The 18,230-nt window shown below is 68.5% G+C and overlaps 9 protein-coding genes across 9 annotated transcripts; 3 read left to right on the top strand and 6 right to left on the bottom strand.

Annotated features, from left to right (window-relative positions):
- Positions 1-388: 388 nt before the first annotated feature.
- Positions 389-1,933, bottom strand: MICPUCDRAFT_46951 (uncharacterized protein; the record flags this gene model as incomplete). Its single annotated transcript, XM_003057586.1, has 2 exons — positions 389-1,197; positions 1,388-1,933. 2 exons carry the CDS (start codon positions 1,931-1,933, stop codon positions 412-414), a joined length of 1,332 nt encoding a protein of 443 aa, XP_003057632.1. The 3' UTR covers positions 389-411.
- A 1,007-nt stretch (positions 1,934-2,940) lies between these two features.
- MICPUCDRAFT_11584 (uncharacterized protein) lies at positions 2,941-3,493 on the top strand (the record flags this gene model as incomplete). The annotated part of the gene is made up of 2 exons (XM_003057952.1): positions 2,941-3,138; positions 3,248-3,493. Coding segments are annotated over 2 exons (444 nt in total), but the record flags the coding sequence as incomplete, so codon positions are not given.
- Positions 3,494-3,737: 244 nt separating this feature from the next.
- Positions 3,738-4,178, bottom strand: MICPUCDRAFT_57009 (uncharacterized protein; the record flags this gene model as incomplete). The annotated part of the gene is made up of 1 exon (XM_003057585.1): positions 3,738-4,178. The coding sequence occupies one exon, from the start codon at positions 4,176-4,178 to the stop codon at positions 3,738-3,740; it is 441 nt and encodes a 146-aa protein (XP_003057631.1).
- A 62-nt stretch (positions 4,179-4,240) lies between these two features.
- MICPUCDRAFT_57008 (uncharacterized protein) lies at positions 4,241-5,684 on the bottom strand (the record flags this gene model as incomplete). The annotated part of the gene is made up of 2 exons (XM_003057584.1): positions 4,241-4,869; positions 4,988-5,684. 2 exons carry the CDS (start codon positions 5,682-5,684, stop codon positions 4,241-4,243), a joined length of 1,326 nt encoding a protein of 441 aa, XP_003057630.1.
- A 326-nt stretch (positions 5,685-6,010) lies between these two features.
- MICPUCDRAFT_2525 (uncharacterized protein) lies at positions 6,011-7,387 on the bottom strand (the record flags this gene model as incomplete). The annotated part of the gene is made up of 2 exons (XM_003057583.1): positions 6,011-6,883; positions 6,950-7,387. Coding segments are annotated over 2 exons (1,311 nt in total), but the record flags the coding sequence as incomplete, so codon positions are not given.
- Positions 7,388-13,066: 5,679 nt separating this feature from the next.
- On the top strand, positions 13,067-14,318 carry LIPB (lipoate-protein ligase b, potentially chloroplast precursor; the record flags this gene model as incomplete). Its single annotated transcript, XM_003057951.1, has 1 exon — positions 13,067-14,318. One exon carries the CDS (start codon positions 13,067-13,069, stop codon positions 14,198-14,200), a length of 1,134 nt encoding a protein of 377 aa, XP_003057997.1. The 3' UTR covers positions 14,201-14,318.
- On the bottom strand, positions 14,278-15,276 carry MICPUCDRAFT_67128 (uncharacterized protein; the record flags this gene model as incomplete). Its single annotated transcript, XM_003057582.1, has 1 exon — positions 14,278-15,276. The coding sequence occupies one exon, from the start codon at positions 15,274-15,276 to the stop codon at positions 14,338-14,340; it is 939 nt and encodes a 312-aa protein (XP_003057628.1). The 3' UTR covers positions 14,278-14,337.
- Positions 15,277-15,674: 398 nt separating this feature from the next.
- MICPUCDRAFT_46948 (uncharacterized protein) lies at positions 15,675-16,589 on the bottom strand (the record flags this gene model as incomplete). Its single annotated transcript, XM_003057581.1, has 1 exon — positions 15,675-16,589. The coding sequence occupies one exon, from the start codon at positions 16,587-16,589 to the stop codon at positions 16,002-16,004; it is 588 nt and encodes a 195-aa protein (XP_003057627.1). The 3' UTR covers positions 15,675-16,001.
- A 172-nt stretch (positions 16,590-16,761) lies between these two features.
- On the top strand, positions 16,762-18,216 carry MICPUCDRAFT_57004 (uncharacterized protein; the record flags this gene model as incomplete). Its single annotated transcript, XM_003057950.1, has 1 exon — positions 16,762-18,216. One exon carries the CDS (start codon positions 16,762-16,764, stop codon positions 18,214-18,216), a length of 1,455 nt encoding a protein of 484 aa, XP_003057996.1.
- Between the last annotated feature and the right edge of the window lie 14 nt (positions 18,217-18,230).

Below are 18,230 nucleotides of genomic sequence, written 5' to 3'. Positions count from 1 at the left end.
CCTCAGCCGCGCGCGTCCGAGCTGCTCCTGACGTGCCGCGGCGGCGCGGCGTCGATGCTCGTGACGCGGTGCGTCGACGACGTCTCGAAGGTGGGATCGATCGTGAAGGACGCGGAGGAGGTGCGCGCGTTGGTGGAGACCGCGGGGGGGTTCGAGCGCGCGGATGGCGACGCGGAGGGCGCGCCGCTCGACATGATCCCGCGCGAGGCGGCGTTTTACGGCGGCTCGGACGGCGGCGGCGGCGACGACGACGGCAACGACGAAGGAGGCGGTGCCGTCTCCGTCTCCTCGCGCGGTAGAGTGATCGCGTACGCCGAGGAGAAGAGCGACGGCGGCGTGGAGGTGGACTGGTCTCTCGTGCGCGTCGTCCACGGAGACGAAGCGCAGTAGTTTAGATCGAACCTTTTTACTTCAACTCTGCCACTTCTTGAAGAAATCGTTCCCTTTGTCGTCGACGATGACGAACGCGGGAAAGTCCTCGACCTCAATCTTCCACACCGCCTCCATCCCGAGCTCGGGGTACTCCAAAACCTCCACCTTCTTTATGTTATTCTGCGCTAAGATCGCGGCGGGGCCGCCGATGCTGCCGAGATAAAATCCTCCGTGCTTCTTACACGCGCGCGTGACTTGCGCGCTTCTGTTCCCTTTCGCGAGCATGACCAGAGACCCGCCGTTCGCTTGGAACGTTTCCACGTACGAGTCCATCCTTCCGGCGGTCGTCGGCCCGAACGACCCGGACGCCATAAATTCCGGGGTTTTCGCCGGCCCCGCGTAATACACCGCGTGGTTCTTCATGTACGCCGGCATCTCCTCGCCGGCGTCGAGTTTCTCCTTAATCTTCGCGTGCGCGATGTCCCTCGCGACGATCAGCGGGCCGGTCAACGACAGACGCGTGGACACGGAGCACGCGCTCAAGGTCTCGCGAATCGACGCCATCGGCGCGTTGAGATCGATCTTCACAACGGGCGTCTCCGCGTCGAGGTGCGACTCCGTGACGTCGGGGAGGTACTTGGACGGATCCGTCTCGAGCTGTTCCAGGAAGACGCCGTCTCTCGTGATCTTCCCGAGGACCTGCCGGTCCGCGCTGCACGAGACGCCCAGGCCGACGGGGCACGACGCGCCGTGCCGCGGGAGGCGAATCACGCGCACGTCGTGGACGAAGTATTTCCCGCCGAACTGCGCGCCGATGCCCATTCGCTGCGGGCCGTTCCGTACGAGCGAACGTCGGGGTGGAGTTGAAAGGCGTCAGATGGAGTTGAAAGGCATCGAGGTGTGTCGGGATTGAAAGCGAGGGGCGGGCGGAGAGACGCGCCGGGAAAAAACCTTAAGGATCGGCGTTCACCACGCCAACGGGGTCGTATGGGGACCAGTGTAAAGAAGAACGCGCCTGAGTCAACGCGTGAACCTTCTTCTCCAACTCCGCGTCCCGAAACGCCCGCCCGTGCGCGTTCCCCTCCGCGTGCAAGTTGTCGTAGTACCTCGCGCTCGCCAGCTTCACCGTCTTCAGGCACTGCTCCGCGCTGAGGCCGCCGACGACGAGCGCGAGATGATACGGCGGGCACGCCGCGGTTCCCAACGTCTTGATCTTCTCCTCTAGAAACTCCATCATTCGCGTCTCGTTCAGGAGCGCCTTGGTCTCTTGGTACAGGAACGTCTTGTTCGCGCTGCCGCCGCCTTTCGCCATGAACTGGAAGTGGTACTCGTCCCCGTCCGTCGCGATCAGGTCGATCTGCGCCGGGAGGTTGCTCCCGGTGTTCTTCTCTTCGTACATGGAGACGGGCGCGACTTGAGAGTACCTCAGATTCCGGCTCACGTAGACGTCGTAGACGCCCCTGCTGAGATGCGCCTCATCGTCGCCGCGCGTCATCACGCGGACGCCGCGCTTGCCCATGACGATCGCGGTGCCGGTGTCCTGGCACCCCGGGAGGACCATCCCCGCGGCGACGTTCGCGTTCTTGAGGAGCTCGAGCGCGACGAAGCGGTCGTTCTCGGACGCCTCCGGATCCTTCAGGATGTTAGCCAGCTGTTGAAGGTGCCCCGGGCGGAGCAGGTGCGCGATGTCCTTCATGCCCTCCGCGGCGAGGACCCGAAGCGCCTCGGGCTCGACCACGAGGACGTCCTTCCCGTCGAACGCCTTCTCTATGCTGACATGCGCGCTCGTGATCTTCCGCCACGGCACGTCCTTCGGCGACGCGGGCTCGAAGAGCTCCTGGTACGCGAACGGCGCGACGGTCGGCGCGGGCTTGGGCTTGGGCTTCTTCCCGGCGTCCGCCGCCATCGCGCGCGCGGAGGCGAGCATCGCGAACGACGGCGCGGCGCGCTGTTCGCGCGTCAGCGCGCGGAGAGATCGCCGCGCGACGTGGCGCAAGATGCCCGCCATCGCGTCGCGTGCGCGGCGCGGACCAGACTGACGAGGCCTAGTAGGGTTGACATCGCGTTCGATCTGACCGAAGCGTCGCCGCGCCGCGCGCGGAACTAAAAATCGCTTCGACGCTTCGACTTCTGCTCGGACGCGCGACGAGCGTTTTCCGCCCTCGTCGCGACGACGACGACGACGACGCGCGCGCACAACGCGCCGCACGTCGCGCGCGTCACCGCTCCCGCGACCTCGCAGCCTCCCCGAAACGATCGCACGATGCCGTTCGATCTCGTGGTGCGCGCGCGTCGCTCGCTCCGCGCGGACGACGCGCGAGGATCGCGCGTCGTCGCCCGTTCGACTCCCGCGACGAACGACGACGACGACGGCGACGTCGAAACGATCCTTGATCATCCTTTCCGTCGCGCGTCGCGCGACCTCCGAACACGACGCGTCGTCTCCGCCGCGTCGATCGAATCGCGCGCGCGCGCGCGCGCGTCGTCGTCGTCGTCGCCGCCGCCGCCCTCCTCGCGCGCCGCGACATCGAATCCATCGCGAGTGACATCCCCGCCCCGTCCCCGTCCCCGTCCCCGCAGACCGGCCGGTTCATCCCGGAGAAGTCCAACATCTGGCGCGACTGCGTCGACGGCTACCACGACTGGGTGAAGGAGCACATCGCCGAGGGCGCGCCGCTGGACGAGTCCGACCACTGCGGCGACCCGCCGATGCTCCTCGCCGCGGGGAACGGGCACACCGCGGTGTGCGAGCTCCTCATCAACGAGGTGCGCGCGATCGACCGACGCGACCGAGCGAACGAATTCGCCCAAGCCGCCGCGACCGACCGCCGTGACCGCCCGCCTTCGCCTTCCCCTTCCCCTCTCCCTCCCGCAGGGCGCGGACCTTCAGCAGGCCGGCCTCATGAAGGACACTCCCCTCGCGCGCGCGGCGAACAACGGCCACTACCAGTGCTGCAAGTTTCTCATCGAGCAGGGCGCGGAGGTGGACGCGCTCGACATCGGCGACAACACCGCGTTGCATTGGGCGGCGATGCGCGGCAACGTCGAGATCGTCAACCTGCTCTTGCAAAACGGCGCGGACAAGACGATCAAGAATAAGCAAGGGAAGATCCCCATCGACATGTGCCAGCCGGTGTGGTCCGAGGCGTGGAGATACACCCGCGAGATTCTCGTGTGAAAGAAACGCTTCAGCGGAGAACGTTACGAGACGAGCGTCGAGATTCCCGAGGCGAGCGAATCGTCTCCGACGTTTCTTTCGGCGATTGAAATTTTTCAGTTTGCGCGTTTCACGTTTCGTTTCGTTCACATCTCGCCGTACATCGTACGTTACTCTCGCATCTCTCTTCGTCGCGTCATCGCTCGCGTCATCCGTGCACGACGACCACGGGCATCGTCGCCTCGTCGATGAGGTACTTGGAGACGGACCCCGCGAGCCACTGTTCCCAAATCTTCTTCGGGTGATGCGCGACGATCAGCAGTTTCACGCCGCGTCGTTCCGCGATGTTCTTGACCTCCTCCGCGACGGGCAGCCACGTCGTGTCGAACACGCAGTCGAGCTCGATCGGCTGCGGGAACGGCGTCATCTCGTCCCCGGCGTCCGCCATGTCGCCTTTCGTCAGGGTCGGCGAAACCCCGCACCATCCTCTGACGCCTTTCAAAAATGTATCACGAACGAAATCGAAACCGAGCGAAGTGAACGTCCACTCACCGTGACGCGCTCTGAGCTTCTTGTATATCCCGTCCAGCATCTGCTCGTTCTGGAGCACCGCCGCGGCCCATAACGCCTCCTGCGCTTTCACGTCCATTGCGAGGTCGAAGCTGTTCAGTCACGGTCGCCTACGACGGACGGGGAGGAGCGAAACGCGCGTCAAACATCGCGGGCGACGACGAGCGGGCGACGCACTCGCGACTGTCGCAACCAGTTCGGCGCCCAGGTGTCGTCGTACATCGGACGCGTCTCCCACAGACCGCCTTCCGGCGGTGCGGGCGACGCGTCCGCGTCCGAGACGTCGCTCCACACGTTTGGTGTGGAACTCCAGCCGCGAAGCGGGGAATCGTGCCAGTCGTAACTCTCCCCGCGTTTAGGAAGGGGATCGGACGACGGAAGCCGCGGGTCTTCGAGTTCCGACGACGACGCTCGCGACGACGAAGATTCCGATTTCGATCGCGGAGGCGCGGGCGTGTGGACGTGGTGGGAGGTCCCTATCTGTGGTTCAAGCCCCGCGATAATGTTCGGCGCCCCCGTGGTGGACGTCGGCAGCGGCGGCGTATCGACCGACACGTGCATGAGGTGCAGAAGATCGCCGCTGCGGCAGAGGTGCTCGACGGTAAACTCGACCGCGCGCTCGCTCTCTTTCGTGCCGTCTACGGCGACCATGAGATGTCGCGCGTACACGTAATCCCTCGCCTCGGGAGGGTAAAACTTGCTGTACCCGGTCTGGCCGCGAAAGTACGCGGAAGGCGATCGGTCCTGGTAGTCCGGCTCCGCTTTCCAGCCTGCGGCAGGGGTCGGGGTCGAGACGAACGAGGGAAACGCTCGGGGTCAGCGCGCGCGTTACGGGTACGCCGCGTCACGTCGCGTCGTCCGCCGCGATCGACTCGACTCGACGCGCACCGTATTCTACCAGGACGCGCGCCACGATCGGTCGGTCGCGGTTCGCGGCGACGCGTCTCTCGGACGCCTCCTTGGCCGCGGCCGTACCTTCTTCGCCCACCCTCGGCGGCGTCGGCTTTCCGGCTTCTCCTCCTCTCTCCGCCTCCTCCGCGGCGGCGGCGGCGGCGTCCTCGGCGGTCTCGTCCACGATCAGCAGCGCGTCCGGGTCCTCGTCCGCGCTTGAGAAGCTCACCGCGATGACGTCCTGGTCCTCGTCTTCGGAGTCGTCCGCGAGCTGCGGGTCGACGCGCGCCTTCTCCTCCGGGCTCGCTGCCGCCGCCGGCGCCGAAGTAAATTTCGACAGGTCGCTGAGCTTCTTCTTCCTCGGAGCTTCTTCGGCGTCGTCCGCGAGCTGCTCCGCGCGCGCGTCCGCGGTGTCCGCGCTTCTTCCCGGGCCGTCGCCGCCTCCCGCGGCGGCGGCGGCGGCGCTGACGTTCCACTCGTTGTCCGACGGGCGAGCGCGGACGACGACGCGACGACGGCGCGCGCGCGGCGCGGTCGTCGGCGACGTCGTCGAGAGCGTCGACGCCGGGCGAGCGAAGAGGGCGGCGCGCGCGGCGGCGACGGGCGAAGAAGAGGAGAGCGCGCGGACGCGCGCGACGCGGCCGCGCAGGGCGGCGATCGCGCGCGGCAGACACGACGGGACGGAAGCGGACATGGCGATGGAGAGCGGCGCGGCGCGGCGGCGTGTTAAGCGAAGCGAGCGGGGACGGAGTCGCGTCGTAGCTCGCTCGGCGAGTCCGAGAGGTTCCCAGTCCCGCGCAGTCGTGATTCTTTTGTGAACGTACTGTAACACCTCGCGTCGCATCGCAGTCGTAAGGATTCTATCGTAGTACACGTACGTAACGCCATCCCAATGACGGTTTACACATCCATCCCCCCCACCCCCCACCCCACGACGCCTCGCCCTCACCGCCCTGAACCCCCCTGCCTCGTCGCCGCGGCGTCGCGGCGCCCAACCTGACAGTTCCCGATGAGCCGCTCGAAAAACTTCACCCCCTGCAACGCGAACGTGACGTCGTCCTCGTGCACGGCCAGGCTCACCTTCCGCTGCCTGTCTTCCGCGCCCTTACCGAGCCGTAACAGCGTCTGATCCGCGAGGACGGCGCACACCTCGCTGAACTGCCCGCTGTTCATGCCCTTGATCGCGGTTTCCTTGCACAGAGACGAGTATTTATCGTGCAGCTCGCCGAGCTTAGTCTCTCTCGACCGCGACGCGCCGCCGCCGACGCGAAAGAGACGCACCGCCGCGCAGAGCACCATCTGCTGTTGCTGCGGCAGCGATCGCATCGTGTCCACGACCGGCGACGCGAACGACAGCGAGATGGCGCGCGCGACGTGCGAGATGCGCACGAGCGGTTTCGACTCGCGCGCCGCCTCCGCGGGGGTTTTCTCCGTCGCGACGCCCTCCGCCTCCGCCTCCGCCTCCGCCGCCGCCGCCGCCGCCTCGCGCGCGCACAGATCCACCGCGACCGCGCAGATGTTCAGCGCGCGGCGCATGTCGCCGGTCGCGGACGCCACCTTCCTGGAACACAGCTCGAGCCCGGCGTCTTCGAAACATTCCCACGGCAGCTTCGCGAGCCTCTGCGCGAGCAACAGCTTGAGCTGGTCCTTGTCGTACGCGTCGAATCGCACAACCTCCGGCTCGCACCCGCGCATCTTGAGCCTCGGGAGCGTCACCTCGACGAGGTTGATGTTGTTCGCGACGCCGACGACGACGCATCGCGACCCGGGGAGCGTGGGAAGGCCGAAGAGCTCGTACAGTATGCTCTGCGCCTTGCTCGCGAGCTGGTCCATCTCGTCGAGGAGGACGACGACCATGGGCTTCGCGGCGTCGTTGGCGCGACCCTTAAATCGCTTCCCGCCGCCGCCGTGCACGCCGTGCACGCCGTCGCCGGTGACGAGCGCTCGCAGCGTGGCCACCTCCGGGAGCTGGCTCAGGTCCGAATTCTCCGGGTTCCCCCCCGCGTCGGCAGACGCGCGCGCGAGCTCCGCGGGGGACACCCCGCCGAGGGCTTCGATGATCCTCGCGAAGACGTGCCGAGGCTCCGAGAGCGCCATGCAGTTCACCGCGGCCACGATCGGCCGCTCGCTCTTCGCGAGCTTCCCGACCCTGCCGCTGCCGTCGCCCCATCGGCGCACGGCCTTCTCCGCCTCGCCCACGGTGAGCGATTTCCCCGTCCCCGGAAGCCCGCAGACGTACATCGAGGACGACTTTCTGTGCTTCAGCGCGGCGTGGATCGCGGCCATGACTTCCTTGTGCTCTCTCTCGCGGCACTTGAGCTCCCCGGGCGCGACGGACGTGTGCATCACCGCCTTGGCCTGCGTGACCATCCCGGGATCCGTGGGGTCCCACTGCGACGCGACGGCGAAGCGCCCGCGACCGGGCGCGGACGGCGCGTCGTCGTCCGCGGGGGAAACGCCCGCTCCCGAGCCGTTACCGTTACCGTTACCGTTACCGTTACCCCCCGCGCCGGCGGTCCACGAGCCGCCGAGGTGCGCGGTCCTCGCCGCGAACTCCTCCGCGCCCGGGTCGTTCGCGTCCGCCTCGTCGTCGCTCGGCGTCCCGAGGACGCGGAGATCGCCGTACTCGTCGTCAGACGTCGGCTCCTCCTTGATGGCCACCGGCGCGCGCCGGTGCATCGCGACGTTGCCGAGCGTGCGCGGGACGCGCATGCCGCGGCCGTCGTCGCCGCCGTCGTCGTCGTCGTCGTCGTCGTCATCGTCGTCGTCGTCGCCGCCGCCGCCGCGGCGGCGCTTGTCCCCGCGACGGCCGTCCACCGCGCGCATGACCTCGTCCGCGTTGGTCGTCGCCGCGGCGAGCGCGCCGCCGCGTCCGCCGCCGAGCTTGAGCTTCCGCGAGATCTCGTCCGCGCGCTTCGCCGGCGACGCGGGGTCGTTCGACGCGCTTTTTCGCCGCTCTGCCGCCTGCGCCTGCGCCGCCCTCGAGAGGTTCGCCGCGGCGGACCGGAGCATCACCCGCAGCTCCTTGGCGTCCGCGCACGTCGTCTCGAACCCGGAGATGCGCTCGTACTCCAACGCGAGGTCCTTCGCGCTCAGCTTGGCGTTGGCGACGATGGACTCAACCTCCACCTCGAGCGCCCTCGCTTTTTGCGGGGTGAGCTTGGCGCGGTCCACGGCCGCCGCGCGGTTCTTCAGCTTCGCGGCGTCGTGAATGGAAAGCATGCCCTCGACTTGGACCGCGCCGTCGTCGTCTTCGGACGCGTCCTCGGAGTCTTCAGACGCGTCCTCGGAGTCTTCCTCGGAGTCTTCCTCGGCGTCTTCCTCGGAGTCCTCCTCCGCCGCGGCGGTCTTCTTCGGCTTCTTCGCCGCGGGCGCGCCGCCGCCGCCGCGCTTCTTCCGGCTCGCCGTCGCCGTCGCCGTCGCCGTCGCCGTCGCCGTCGCCTTCGCCTTCGCCGGCGCCGCCGCCGGCGCCGCCTTCCGCTTCGTCCCGGCGGCGGCGCCCGCGCCCGCGCCGTCCTCGAACGTGACGCGCGGCGCCTTCTTCTTCGTCGATCGCGAGGAGGACGCGTCGACGAACAGCGCCTTGGCGTACGCGACAACCTCTCCGCGCGACCGGAAGCGCGTTTTGCCGCCAAACTGCGACGTGAACGCCTCCGGCGCGTTCTTCGGCGGCTCCGGCGCGATGTAATACTTATCCGTCTGAAACGCCGTCTCCCCCGTCTGCCTCGTCTTGATCTCGACGCTCCAGCCGCGGTTCAGCGTCACCCCGAGCTCGTCCTTCACGTGCGCGTAGACTTGCTTCAGCGCCTCTTGTTCCTTAGCGCTCTGCCCCGTGGGCGGCGTGGGCACGCGGGGCTTGGCCTCGCGCCGCGCGAGCGCGGGCGTGTGCGTGGAGAGCACGACGGCCCGCTCAGGGTTCCGCTCGCTCTCCCGCTGCGCGCGCTCTCTCGCGCGCGCCGCCGCATTCGCCGCCTCTCTCGCGCGCGCCGCCTCTCGCTCTCTCGCGGCTTTCGCGCACGCGGCTTCCCTTTCCCTCGCGGCGGCTCTAACTTTCGCGTCCCGCTCCTCCCTCGCCTTTTTTCTCTCCTCTTTCTCAGCTTCGCGCTCCGCCACCGCCGCCTTCTCCGCGGCGCGCGCGCTGCGTCGCGGCGCGTCGTCGTCGTCCGCGCCGTCGTCCGCGGCGCCGGCGAAGACCGCGGCGAGGTTGCGTCGCTCCGCGGGGGCGTCGCGCCGCGGCAGTCGGTCGATGAGTCCGAGCTTCAGCTTGAAGTGGTCCACGACCTCGCCCGGGGAGCAAAACTTGTCTCCCTCCGGGGAGATGAACCGTTTGCGCGTCTCCGTCGGGTTATCGCTGGACTTTATCCAGCGCACTTTCCAGTCCGCGGGCAGCGCCGCGCCGGTGTCCGCCTCGACGCGCGCGGCGAGATCTCTCAGCGCCGCCTCCTCGCGTCCGGCGCGGCGCTGCTCCGTCTCCGTCGCGTTCGGGTCCTCGTAGATTTGCCCGCTTCTCGACCGTCGCAGGTACGTGCCGTTTTCCTCCAGGCTCGGGTCCACGCCCGCCTCTTCGAGCTCGCGGAAGTGCTGCACCACGAGCGCGGCGCTGCTGTAGCGCTTCCCGTTGGGACCGAAGAATCGCTTCCGCGTCTCCGACCGCCCGCCGCTGCACGTCGACACCCACTTCACCGCCCACCCGGGGGTGAGGCCCTTCCCCGTCGCCTCTCGAACTTTGGCGTCGAGCTCGGTCCACGCCGCCGCCTCTCGCTCGGCTCGACTCGCGGCGTTTTCCGGGCTACCTTGCGGCGATTGCCCGCGCTCGACGACGCCGTACTTGGCCGCCTCCTCGGGGTGCTTCAAGAGGTATTCGATCAGCGCGGACGGGCCTTTGAACCGGTGCTTCCTCCCGGGCGAGTAGATGTGCAGCTTGGGCTTCACCCCGGGGGTCTCGCTGTGGTCGTATTCAACCTTCCAGCCGACGGAGGCGATGTCGAGCCCAGCCTTCTTGCGGACGTTCCTCGCGAGGTCCTTCAGGTACGCCGCGGTCTTCGCGTCGGCGTCGTCGTCGTCCGCCGCGGCCTCCTCCTCCTCCTCCTCCTCCTCCTCGTCGAGCGAATCCAGCGTCGGGGGCTCATCGTGCGCCTCCGCGGGGGGGAGCGCCGCGAGCTTCGTCGGCAGCCGCGCCGGAGCCGGCGCCGGTTCGATCTCCGCCGCCGGCGCCGGGAGCGCGAGCGTGGGCGTGGACCCCTGCGACGCCTCCGCCGCCGCCGCCGCCGCCTGCGCGCGCAGAAGCCTCTTCTTATCCTCGAGCGCTCTCTTCGCGGCGGCGGTTTGCGCCTCCGCCGCGGCTTTGATGGCTTCGAACTCCTCCTCCGCCTCGAGCTCGGCGAGGTCCGCGGCCACCTTCGCGGCTCTCGCGCGCGCCGCCGCGGCCGCGGCGGCGGCGTTTGCGGCGGCCGCCTCCGCCTCCGCGGCGGCGGCGCGAAGCGTCTTCGCCTTGACGTGCGTGATGGCGTCCTTGTCGCCTCTGAGCTTCTTTCCCGGCGCCGCCGGGTCGTAAAACGTCTTCACCTCCTTGCCCGCGTCGTCTTCCCACGCCACGCGCCAGCCGTCCTCGAGCTCGACGTCGAGCTTGATCTCGATCTTTCGCCTGAGCTGCTCGAGCGCTCTGGCGTGCTCGCTCGCGGGCTTCGCGATCGTTTGGGTCGGCGCGGCGGCGGCGTCGGTCGTCGTCGTCGTCGCGTCGATCTCGTCGTCGCCGTCCTCCTCCGTGGGCGGCATCGGCAACGACGCCGGCGCCGCCTGCGTCGGGGCGATCATCTCCTCCTCCGACTCGTCGTCGTCGACCTCGTTCGCGTTCGCGTTCGCGTTCGCGTTCGCGTCGACGTCGTCGTCGGTAACGCGCTGACGCGTCGCCGCGAGCGATGACGATCGCGCGCGCGCTCGTCCCGGGCTCTGCAGCGTCGCCGCCGCCGCGCTCGCGATCGCGCTCGCGCTCGCGATGCCGCGCGGGGAGACGCGACGCGGCGCGTTCGTCGCGCCGCGCATCACCTCCGCGTCCGCCGCGGCCGGGGATGACAGCGCGCACGGGCTCTTCGCCATGACGACGCCGCCGGTCGCGCGCGCGTTCGGATCGGAACGGATCGGATTTCCCGCCGAGCGCGCTTCTTGGCACTCGCTGCGTTCTTCTCCCGGAAGGACCCGCGTCCGCGCGCGCGCGCGTCCTCGGCTCGCTCGCCTTCGCGCGTCGCGCGCCGCCTCGCGCGCGCGGTGTTCGCTCGCGACGTGCGCGAGGGTTCCTCGCGCGCGTTCGCCGTGTCCGCGGCGCGCTCGTCTGTGCCGCGCCCCGCGCTCGCCCGCGCGGCAATCGGGGAGGGCGCGAAAGTCGCGCCTAACAAGCGAAAAAAACTGCGTTCGGTTTGAATTTTTTCCGCCGCGAAGGCGGGAAAACGATCGTCGACGGTCGGTCTCCTCGCGCGCGCGAAACGCGAAACCGAAATCTAGCTAGGTCATCGACCGAGACTAATTGCCCCTACGGATTCGGCGACGCGTTGACCGGTGATTTTCGACCGCGCTCGCGAGCGGATCGTCGACCGCGAAGCGCGGTCAATTTTCATCGATGCGAAGTCGCGGCACCCCGCGCGCGTTTCCGCGGCCGGCGCGAGATCTCGAGTGGATAGATGCGCTGACATGGCCGCGGAAAAAGGGCAAGATGATGACGCGACGGACGCGCCGACGCTTCGGCATTGCGACGCGCGCTCCGCCACGACGCACATCATGTCGGCTCACGCGACATCGACGATCATCACGAACGCGCTCGCGTCGCGCGATCGCGCGCGCGCGCCGCCGCGACGGACGCGCGCGCGCGCCGCGACGCGCGCGGACGCTTCGTCGCCGCGAATTCAACAAAACCGCCGCGCCGTCGTCCGCGTCGTCCGCGCGCCCCGCGACGTCTCTCGCCGCGTCGCGACCGGGCACGTCTTCACGACGCCCGCGGAGGAGCTCAACGCGGTCATCGCGGACGCGCGCGAGGCGCTCTTCGACGCGCGCGAGGCGATCGCGATGGCGGGCGCGAGCGAGCAGGAGGCGCTCGCCGCGTTCGGCGAGCGACGCGACCAACATCCCACGACGATCAACGCGCACGGCGAAGAGATCGACGCGTACCGCGTCGAGACACTCGACGAGGTCGCCGCGCGAGTCGCGCGCGAGATCGCGGACGTCGACGCGAAGACGGAGGCGTACGTCCAGGCGAAGAACCTCGCGCTGGAGCAGGCGTACGCCGCGGAGGTGGCGCGGCGCGAAGCCAAGGCGGCGTCGATCGCAGCCGCGGAGGCGGCGATGGCGGACGCGGACGTCCTCGAGCGTGAGAAGCAGAACGAGGCGGTCGCCGAGGCGAAAGCGCTCGCCGCGGAGGCGCGCAGGGTCAAGACGCGGCTCCACGCGGAGCAAGCGAAGAAGGCGGCGGAGAAGGCGGCCGCGAGCGCCGCGCGAGAGGCGGCGAAGCACGAGAAGCTTCAGGCGGAAGCCGCCGCCGTCGCCGAGGTGGAGCGCGCGCGATTCGCCGAGGCGGAGCGCGAGCGCGTCAAGCAGGAGCTCATCGCGGCCGCGGCGGAGGAGAAAGACAAGCTCATCGCGGAGCAAAAGTCGCTGATGATCGCCGCGGAGGCCAAGGCGAGACAAGAGGTGGCGCTCGCCGCGGCGGCGCAGGCGGAGGAGGCGAGGCTCCAGGCGGAGGCGGCGCAGCGCGCGCACGAGGAAGCGCTCGCGGCGCAGGCGAAAGCCGCGCAAGCCGCGGCGTGGATCGCCGCCGCGGAGGAGGAGGACCGCGTCGCGAGAGCGGCGATCGCGGAGCGGAAGAGGCTCGAAGAAGCGGCGATCGCGGAGCGGAAGAGGCTCGAAGAGCTGGACGCGCGGGCCAAGGTGGACGAGGCGCTCGCGCCGATGGCGAAAATGGCGAAGATGGCCGCCGACGCGGAGGCGCAGGCGCTGAAATTGCGACGCGAGATCGAGGCGTCCAGGGCGGCGCCGCGGCCGAACCGGGTGAAGATCGCGCGCCCGGACGACCCGTCGATCGTGAAGGGGATGGCGAAGGACGCCGCCGCGAAGAAGGTGCCGGGCGGCGGCGGCGTGGAGTCCACCGTCAAGAAGATCGCGAAGAAGATCGCGGGGAAAGGGCGAAGAGACGCGGCGAAGAAACCCGTCGCCGCCAAAGCCGCCGCCGCGATCGACGCGTCGAACAACATCGTGTCCGACGACCCCGCGCCGAACGACGCCGTGAACGTCGACACGAAGACGATCGACTTCTACGACATGTCAGACACCTTGACGCCGTACGTCGAGGCGTGGGAGTGGCAGAAAACGCTCGTGGACGCGCGGTTACGATCGCTCGACCCGAAGAACGCGGAGCACGAAGTCGCCGAGGCGAAACGCCGAGGCGACCCGCCGCCGATCTTCCAAGACCGCGACTGCCTCATCCTCGTCCAGCACCCGCCCGTGGTCACGCTCGGGACGGGTTCCACCTCGGATAACCTCAAGTTCGACCCGGAGGACGTCAACGCGCCGTTCGCCGTGCACAGGACCGAACGCGGAGGCGAGGCGACGTATCACGGCCCCGGACAGCTCGTCATCTACCCGGTCTTCAACCTTCGCGAGCACCAGACGGATCTGCACTGGTACATGCGATCGTTAGAGGAAGTCGCGATCAAAGCGATGCGAGAGCTCGGCGTGGAGAACCCCGGGAGGGTCGAGGGGCTCACCGGCGCGTGGGCGAACGTCCCGCCGAGCGGCGCGCAAGAAAAGGAAGCCGCGTCGACGCCGCTCGCGGAGAAGCCGCACAAGGTGGCCGCCATCGGCGTCCGCGCGCGTCGGTGGGTCACGTACCACGGCATGGCGTTCAACGTGTGCCCGGATCTGAACGACTTCACGTCCATCGTGCCGTGCGGGATCGGCGATCGCCCGGTCGGTTCGATCGCGCAGCTGCTCGCGAAGAGGGAGGGGATCGTGAGCACGGAGGAGGGGAGTTACGGCGGCGGCGGCGACGGCGGCGGCGAAGTCTTTGAGGACGCGGCGCTGATGGCGACGTCCAAGAGCGCGCTGCTGAAGGCGTTCGAGAGCGTGTTTAAGGTTGACCTGAACAAGCGCGGCGGGCCGCCGCCGCTGCGCGCGCTCAAGGCGGGGGACAAGATCAAGTGCGACAGCTGTCGGTACCTCTGCTGAAGAAGAAGGCGCCCGCCGCCGCGGCTCGATTTTTTGGGGGGTCGGTCCCTCGTCTGTACTGTACGCAACTCTTGCTTGCCCTGGCTATTACGTGTATTACAATCATATTCATCCGTGCATCGTATCGCGCTCGCTAATCACCAGATGTCCACGCGCTCGTCGTCCGCGCGATAGAGCCCGTCGCCCTCTTTCACGCCGAACGCGGCGATGAACTCCGGCATGTTGCTCACGGTGCCGTTGACGCGAACCTCCGGCGGCGCGTGCGGATCGATCGCGATGTACTTCGCCGCGAGCGCGGGCGTTATGTTCTGCCGCCACACCGTCGCCCACGAGTAGAAGAACCGCATCGCGGAGTCCTCGGGAAAGTTTTCCGGCGCCGCGGACGGGTGCTCGCCCTCGCCGACGTACGTCTTCCACGCGCGGTGCGCCAATCGCAGCCCGCCGAGGTCCGCGATGTTCTCGCCCTGCGTCAGCTCGCCGTTCACGTTCCGACACGCGCACGCTTTCGTCGCGACGCTTCGTATCCCAGGCTTGGTCAGCGAGAACGGCATGGACTTCTCCTCGCACGCCTCGTCCTGCGTGTGCACGACGGCGTCGTTCGCCTGCTTCACCATGACGCTCGCGCGCGTCACGAACTCTTCCGCGTCCTCCGCCGCCCACCAGTCGTTCATGTTCCCGCTCGCGTCGAACTTCCTGCCTTGGTCGTCGAACCCGTGCGTGATCTCGTGCCCGATCACCGCGCCGATGCCGCCAAAGTTGATCGCGGGGTCGGCGGCGGCGTCGAAAAACGGCGGCTGCAAAATCGCCGCGGGGAACACGATCTCGTTCAACATCGGGTGATAGTACGCGTTCACCTGCTGCGGCGCCATGAACCACATCTCTCGGTCGACCGGCGCGTTCATGCGCTTCAGCTCTCGCTTGTGCTCGAACGCCTTGCACGCGAGGACGTTCGCGTAGTACGGCGCGGAGGCGTCGATTGCGAGGTCGGCGTAGTCGATCCACTCGTCCGGGAACCCGATCTTCACCCTGAAGCCAGCCATCTTTTCCAACGCGCGAGCCTTCGTCGCTTCGGACATCCACGGCAGCTCTCTCAGTCGGTCCTCCACCGCGGTCCGCACGGCCGCGACGAGCGCGACCGCCGCGGTCTTCGCGTCCGCGGGGAAGTGCTTCTCGACGTATTTCTGCCCGACGAGCTCGCCGATGAGGCCGTTCGCGTGCGACACGACGCGCTTCCACCGCGGCTTGAGCTCTTTTTGGCCGTTCAGCTCTTTCCCGAAGAACGCGAAGTCCTCGTTCACGAAGTCGTCGGACAAAAAGTCCGCGGCTCTGCACGCGGCGTGGAACGTCGCGTACGCCCTCAGCGCGTCCTCGTCCGCGGCGTCGGCGCCGAGCGCGGCGTCGATCGCGGCGTTCAACGCGGCGACCGAAGAAACGTTGACCTCTCCCGGGTCTTCTTTCCCGAGCGCGTCAAAGTACGCCTTCCAATCGAACTTGACGTCCCCCGTTCCCGCCGGGAGCTCCGCGACGGACGCGAACTTGTTGTACGTCTTCTCCGCGTCGCGGCGCTCCGCGGGCGTGAGGTGCGCGGTCGCGAGCGTAGTTTCAAACTTCAGCACCGCTTCCGCGGCGGTCTCAGGGCCGTTCCATACAAAGCGACGTCGGGGTGGAGTTGAAAGGCGTCAGATGGAGTTGAAAGGCGTCGAGGGCGGGCGTTGAAAGCGATGGGTGGGCGGAGAGATGCGCGGGACAAAGTCCTTAAGGATCGGCGTTCACCACGCCGACGCGGTCGTATGGGGACCAGTTACCAGTGTATAGAACGCACCTCGGCGACGGCGGCGTCTTCGTATTCGCCGCCGACGAGCGTCAGCATCTTCGCGACGTGCGCGACGTACTTGGCGCGCAGCGCGACGCGATCGGGGTCCGCGCTGAGGTAGTAGTCGCGGTCCGGCAGCGCGACGCCGCCCTGCGCGACGCCCACGATGGACCACTCGCTGTTCTTCTTGTCCGGCGTGTCACCGACGCCGAAGAGCGACGAGACGCCGAAGACGTGCATCTCCGCGATCGCGACGGCGAGCGCGTTCGCGTCCTTCGCCGCGGCCGCGGCGGCGAACTCGCGCGCGAGCTTCAGCGTCGGCGCGAGCGCGGCTCTGGAGTCTTGCTCCGCCGCGCGCATGCCGCTCGCGAGGAACGCGCCGCCCTTGTCGCCGTCGCCCGCCTCCTCGAGGCAGATCTTCGTGTTCTCCAGAGCGGCGTCGTTGAGCATCTCGAACGTGCCCCACCGACCGTACGCCGCGGGAACGGGGTTCGCGTCGAGCCACTCTCGGTTGACGTGCGCGTAGAGGTCATCTTGCGCGCGCGCGGGCGCGCCGCCTTCGGTGCCTTTTCCCATCAGGTGTCGCGGTGCGCGATCGACTCGTCGTCGAGCTCGCGTTTCAGATCTCGTCGTTGTTCGAGTTGACTGCTCCGTAGTTCGGCATTGCGTCGCATCGCGACGGGCGCCGGCCGAGCGTCGCCCGTCGCGGCGTCGAGGTTCGTCGCCGCTCTTCTCCCCAGCCGGCGACATGCCAAACGCCGCCGAAGGCGCGGCGCCTCGCGTGCCGAGTTACCACGACGCGTGCGACCCCGCGACGTACGACGACGCGCTCGCGGCGAAAGCGTCGTCGCTCGCGACGCGATTCGCGCCTCTGCTCGCGCGCGACGACGACGACGACGACGCGGTGATGCCCGAGGTGTTCGCGTCGCCGCGGAGCCACTTTCGATCGCGATGCCGCTTTCAAGTCGCGCGCGCGGAGGGCGCCGACGGCGCGCTGAGCTACCGCATGTGGGACGGAGGGAAGCCGTCCGTGATCGTGTCGACGTTTCCGATGGCGCTGCGGCGCGTCAACGAGGTCATGCGCCTGCTGCTCGGCGCCCTGCAAGAGGGCCTGGACGCCGCCGCCGCCGGAGGCGGCGGCGGCGCCGGTCGCGACGACGTGTTGACGACGGGGTTGGAGGCGGCGCACTTTCTCGCCGCGAGAAGCGCGAGAGGCGGCGTCCTCGTCACGCTCGTTTATTCCTCGCCGATCGACGCGGCGAGGTGGGTTCCCGCGGCGACGGCGCTCCGGACGCGGCTGGCGTCGGCGCTCGAGCGCTCTTCTCCCGCCGCCGCGGACGAAGAAGACGAATCGCCGCCGCCGCTTCATCTCCTCTCGGAAGACGAATCGGCGCGACTCCGCGTGAACGTGCTAGGCCGCAGCAAGGGCGTCGCGCTGTCCGCGCGCGTCGTCCCCGTCCCCGGCGCTGCGGGCGACGCGTCGCCGTCGCCGTCGCGCCCCGGAGAAACGTACGTCGTCGAGACGTTACGTCTCGACGACGGCGACGCGTTCGCGTATAAAAACGCGGAGGGCGCGTTCAGTAACCCGAACGCGTGGATGGCGGAGCACACGCTGACGTGGCTTCGGAGCTGCGCGCGCGCGATCGCGGCGGAGAGAGGGGGCGCGGGCGCGTCGCTGCTCGAATTGTATTGCGGATGCGGGAACCACACCGTCGCGCTCGCGGGGATGTTCACCCGCGTCGTCGCGGTGGAGATCAGCGAGGAGCTGTGCGACGCCGCGAGGGATAATTTGCGGCGTAACGGCATCGAAGAGGGCGTTTCTATCGTCCACGCGCCCTCGGCGTCGGTCTCTCGCGAACTTCTCCGCGGCGGCGGCGGCGGGCTCGGGCTCGGGCTCGACGCCTTCGACGTCGTCCTCGTGGACCCCCCCAGGGCCGGCCTCGACGCCGACACGCTCGCGCTGGTGAAACGGTTCGAATACGTGCTGTACATCAGCTGCGATCCCGCGTCGTTGGCGCGCGACGCGATGGGCGGGGAGGAGGGAAACGGAAACGGAAAAGGAGGAGGGACGCTGCGGTTGTCTGACACACACGACGTCGTGAAGTTCGCCGTCTTCGATCACTTTCCGTACACCCGGCACGCGGAGGTGGGCGCGTGTTTCGCTCGGCGGCGTCCAGACGGCCGGTCGCGCCGTAGTCTATGATCGATATTATTAGC

This window comes from Micromonas pusilla (assembly GCF_000151265.4).
Source record: "Micromonas pusilla CCMP1545 genomic scaffold MICPUCscaffold_4, whole genome shotgun sequence".
Lineage (NCBI taxonomy): Eukaryota > Viridiplantae > Chlorophyta > Mamiellophyceae > Mamiellales > Mamiellaceae > Micromonas > Micromonas pusilla.
The sequence above is the reverse complement of the archived record's forward strand: the minus strand, read 5'-3'. Positions and strand labels throughout refer to the sequence as shown.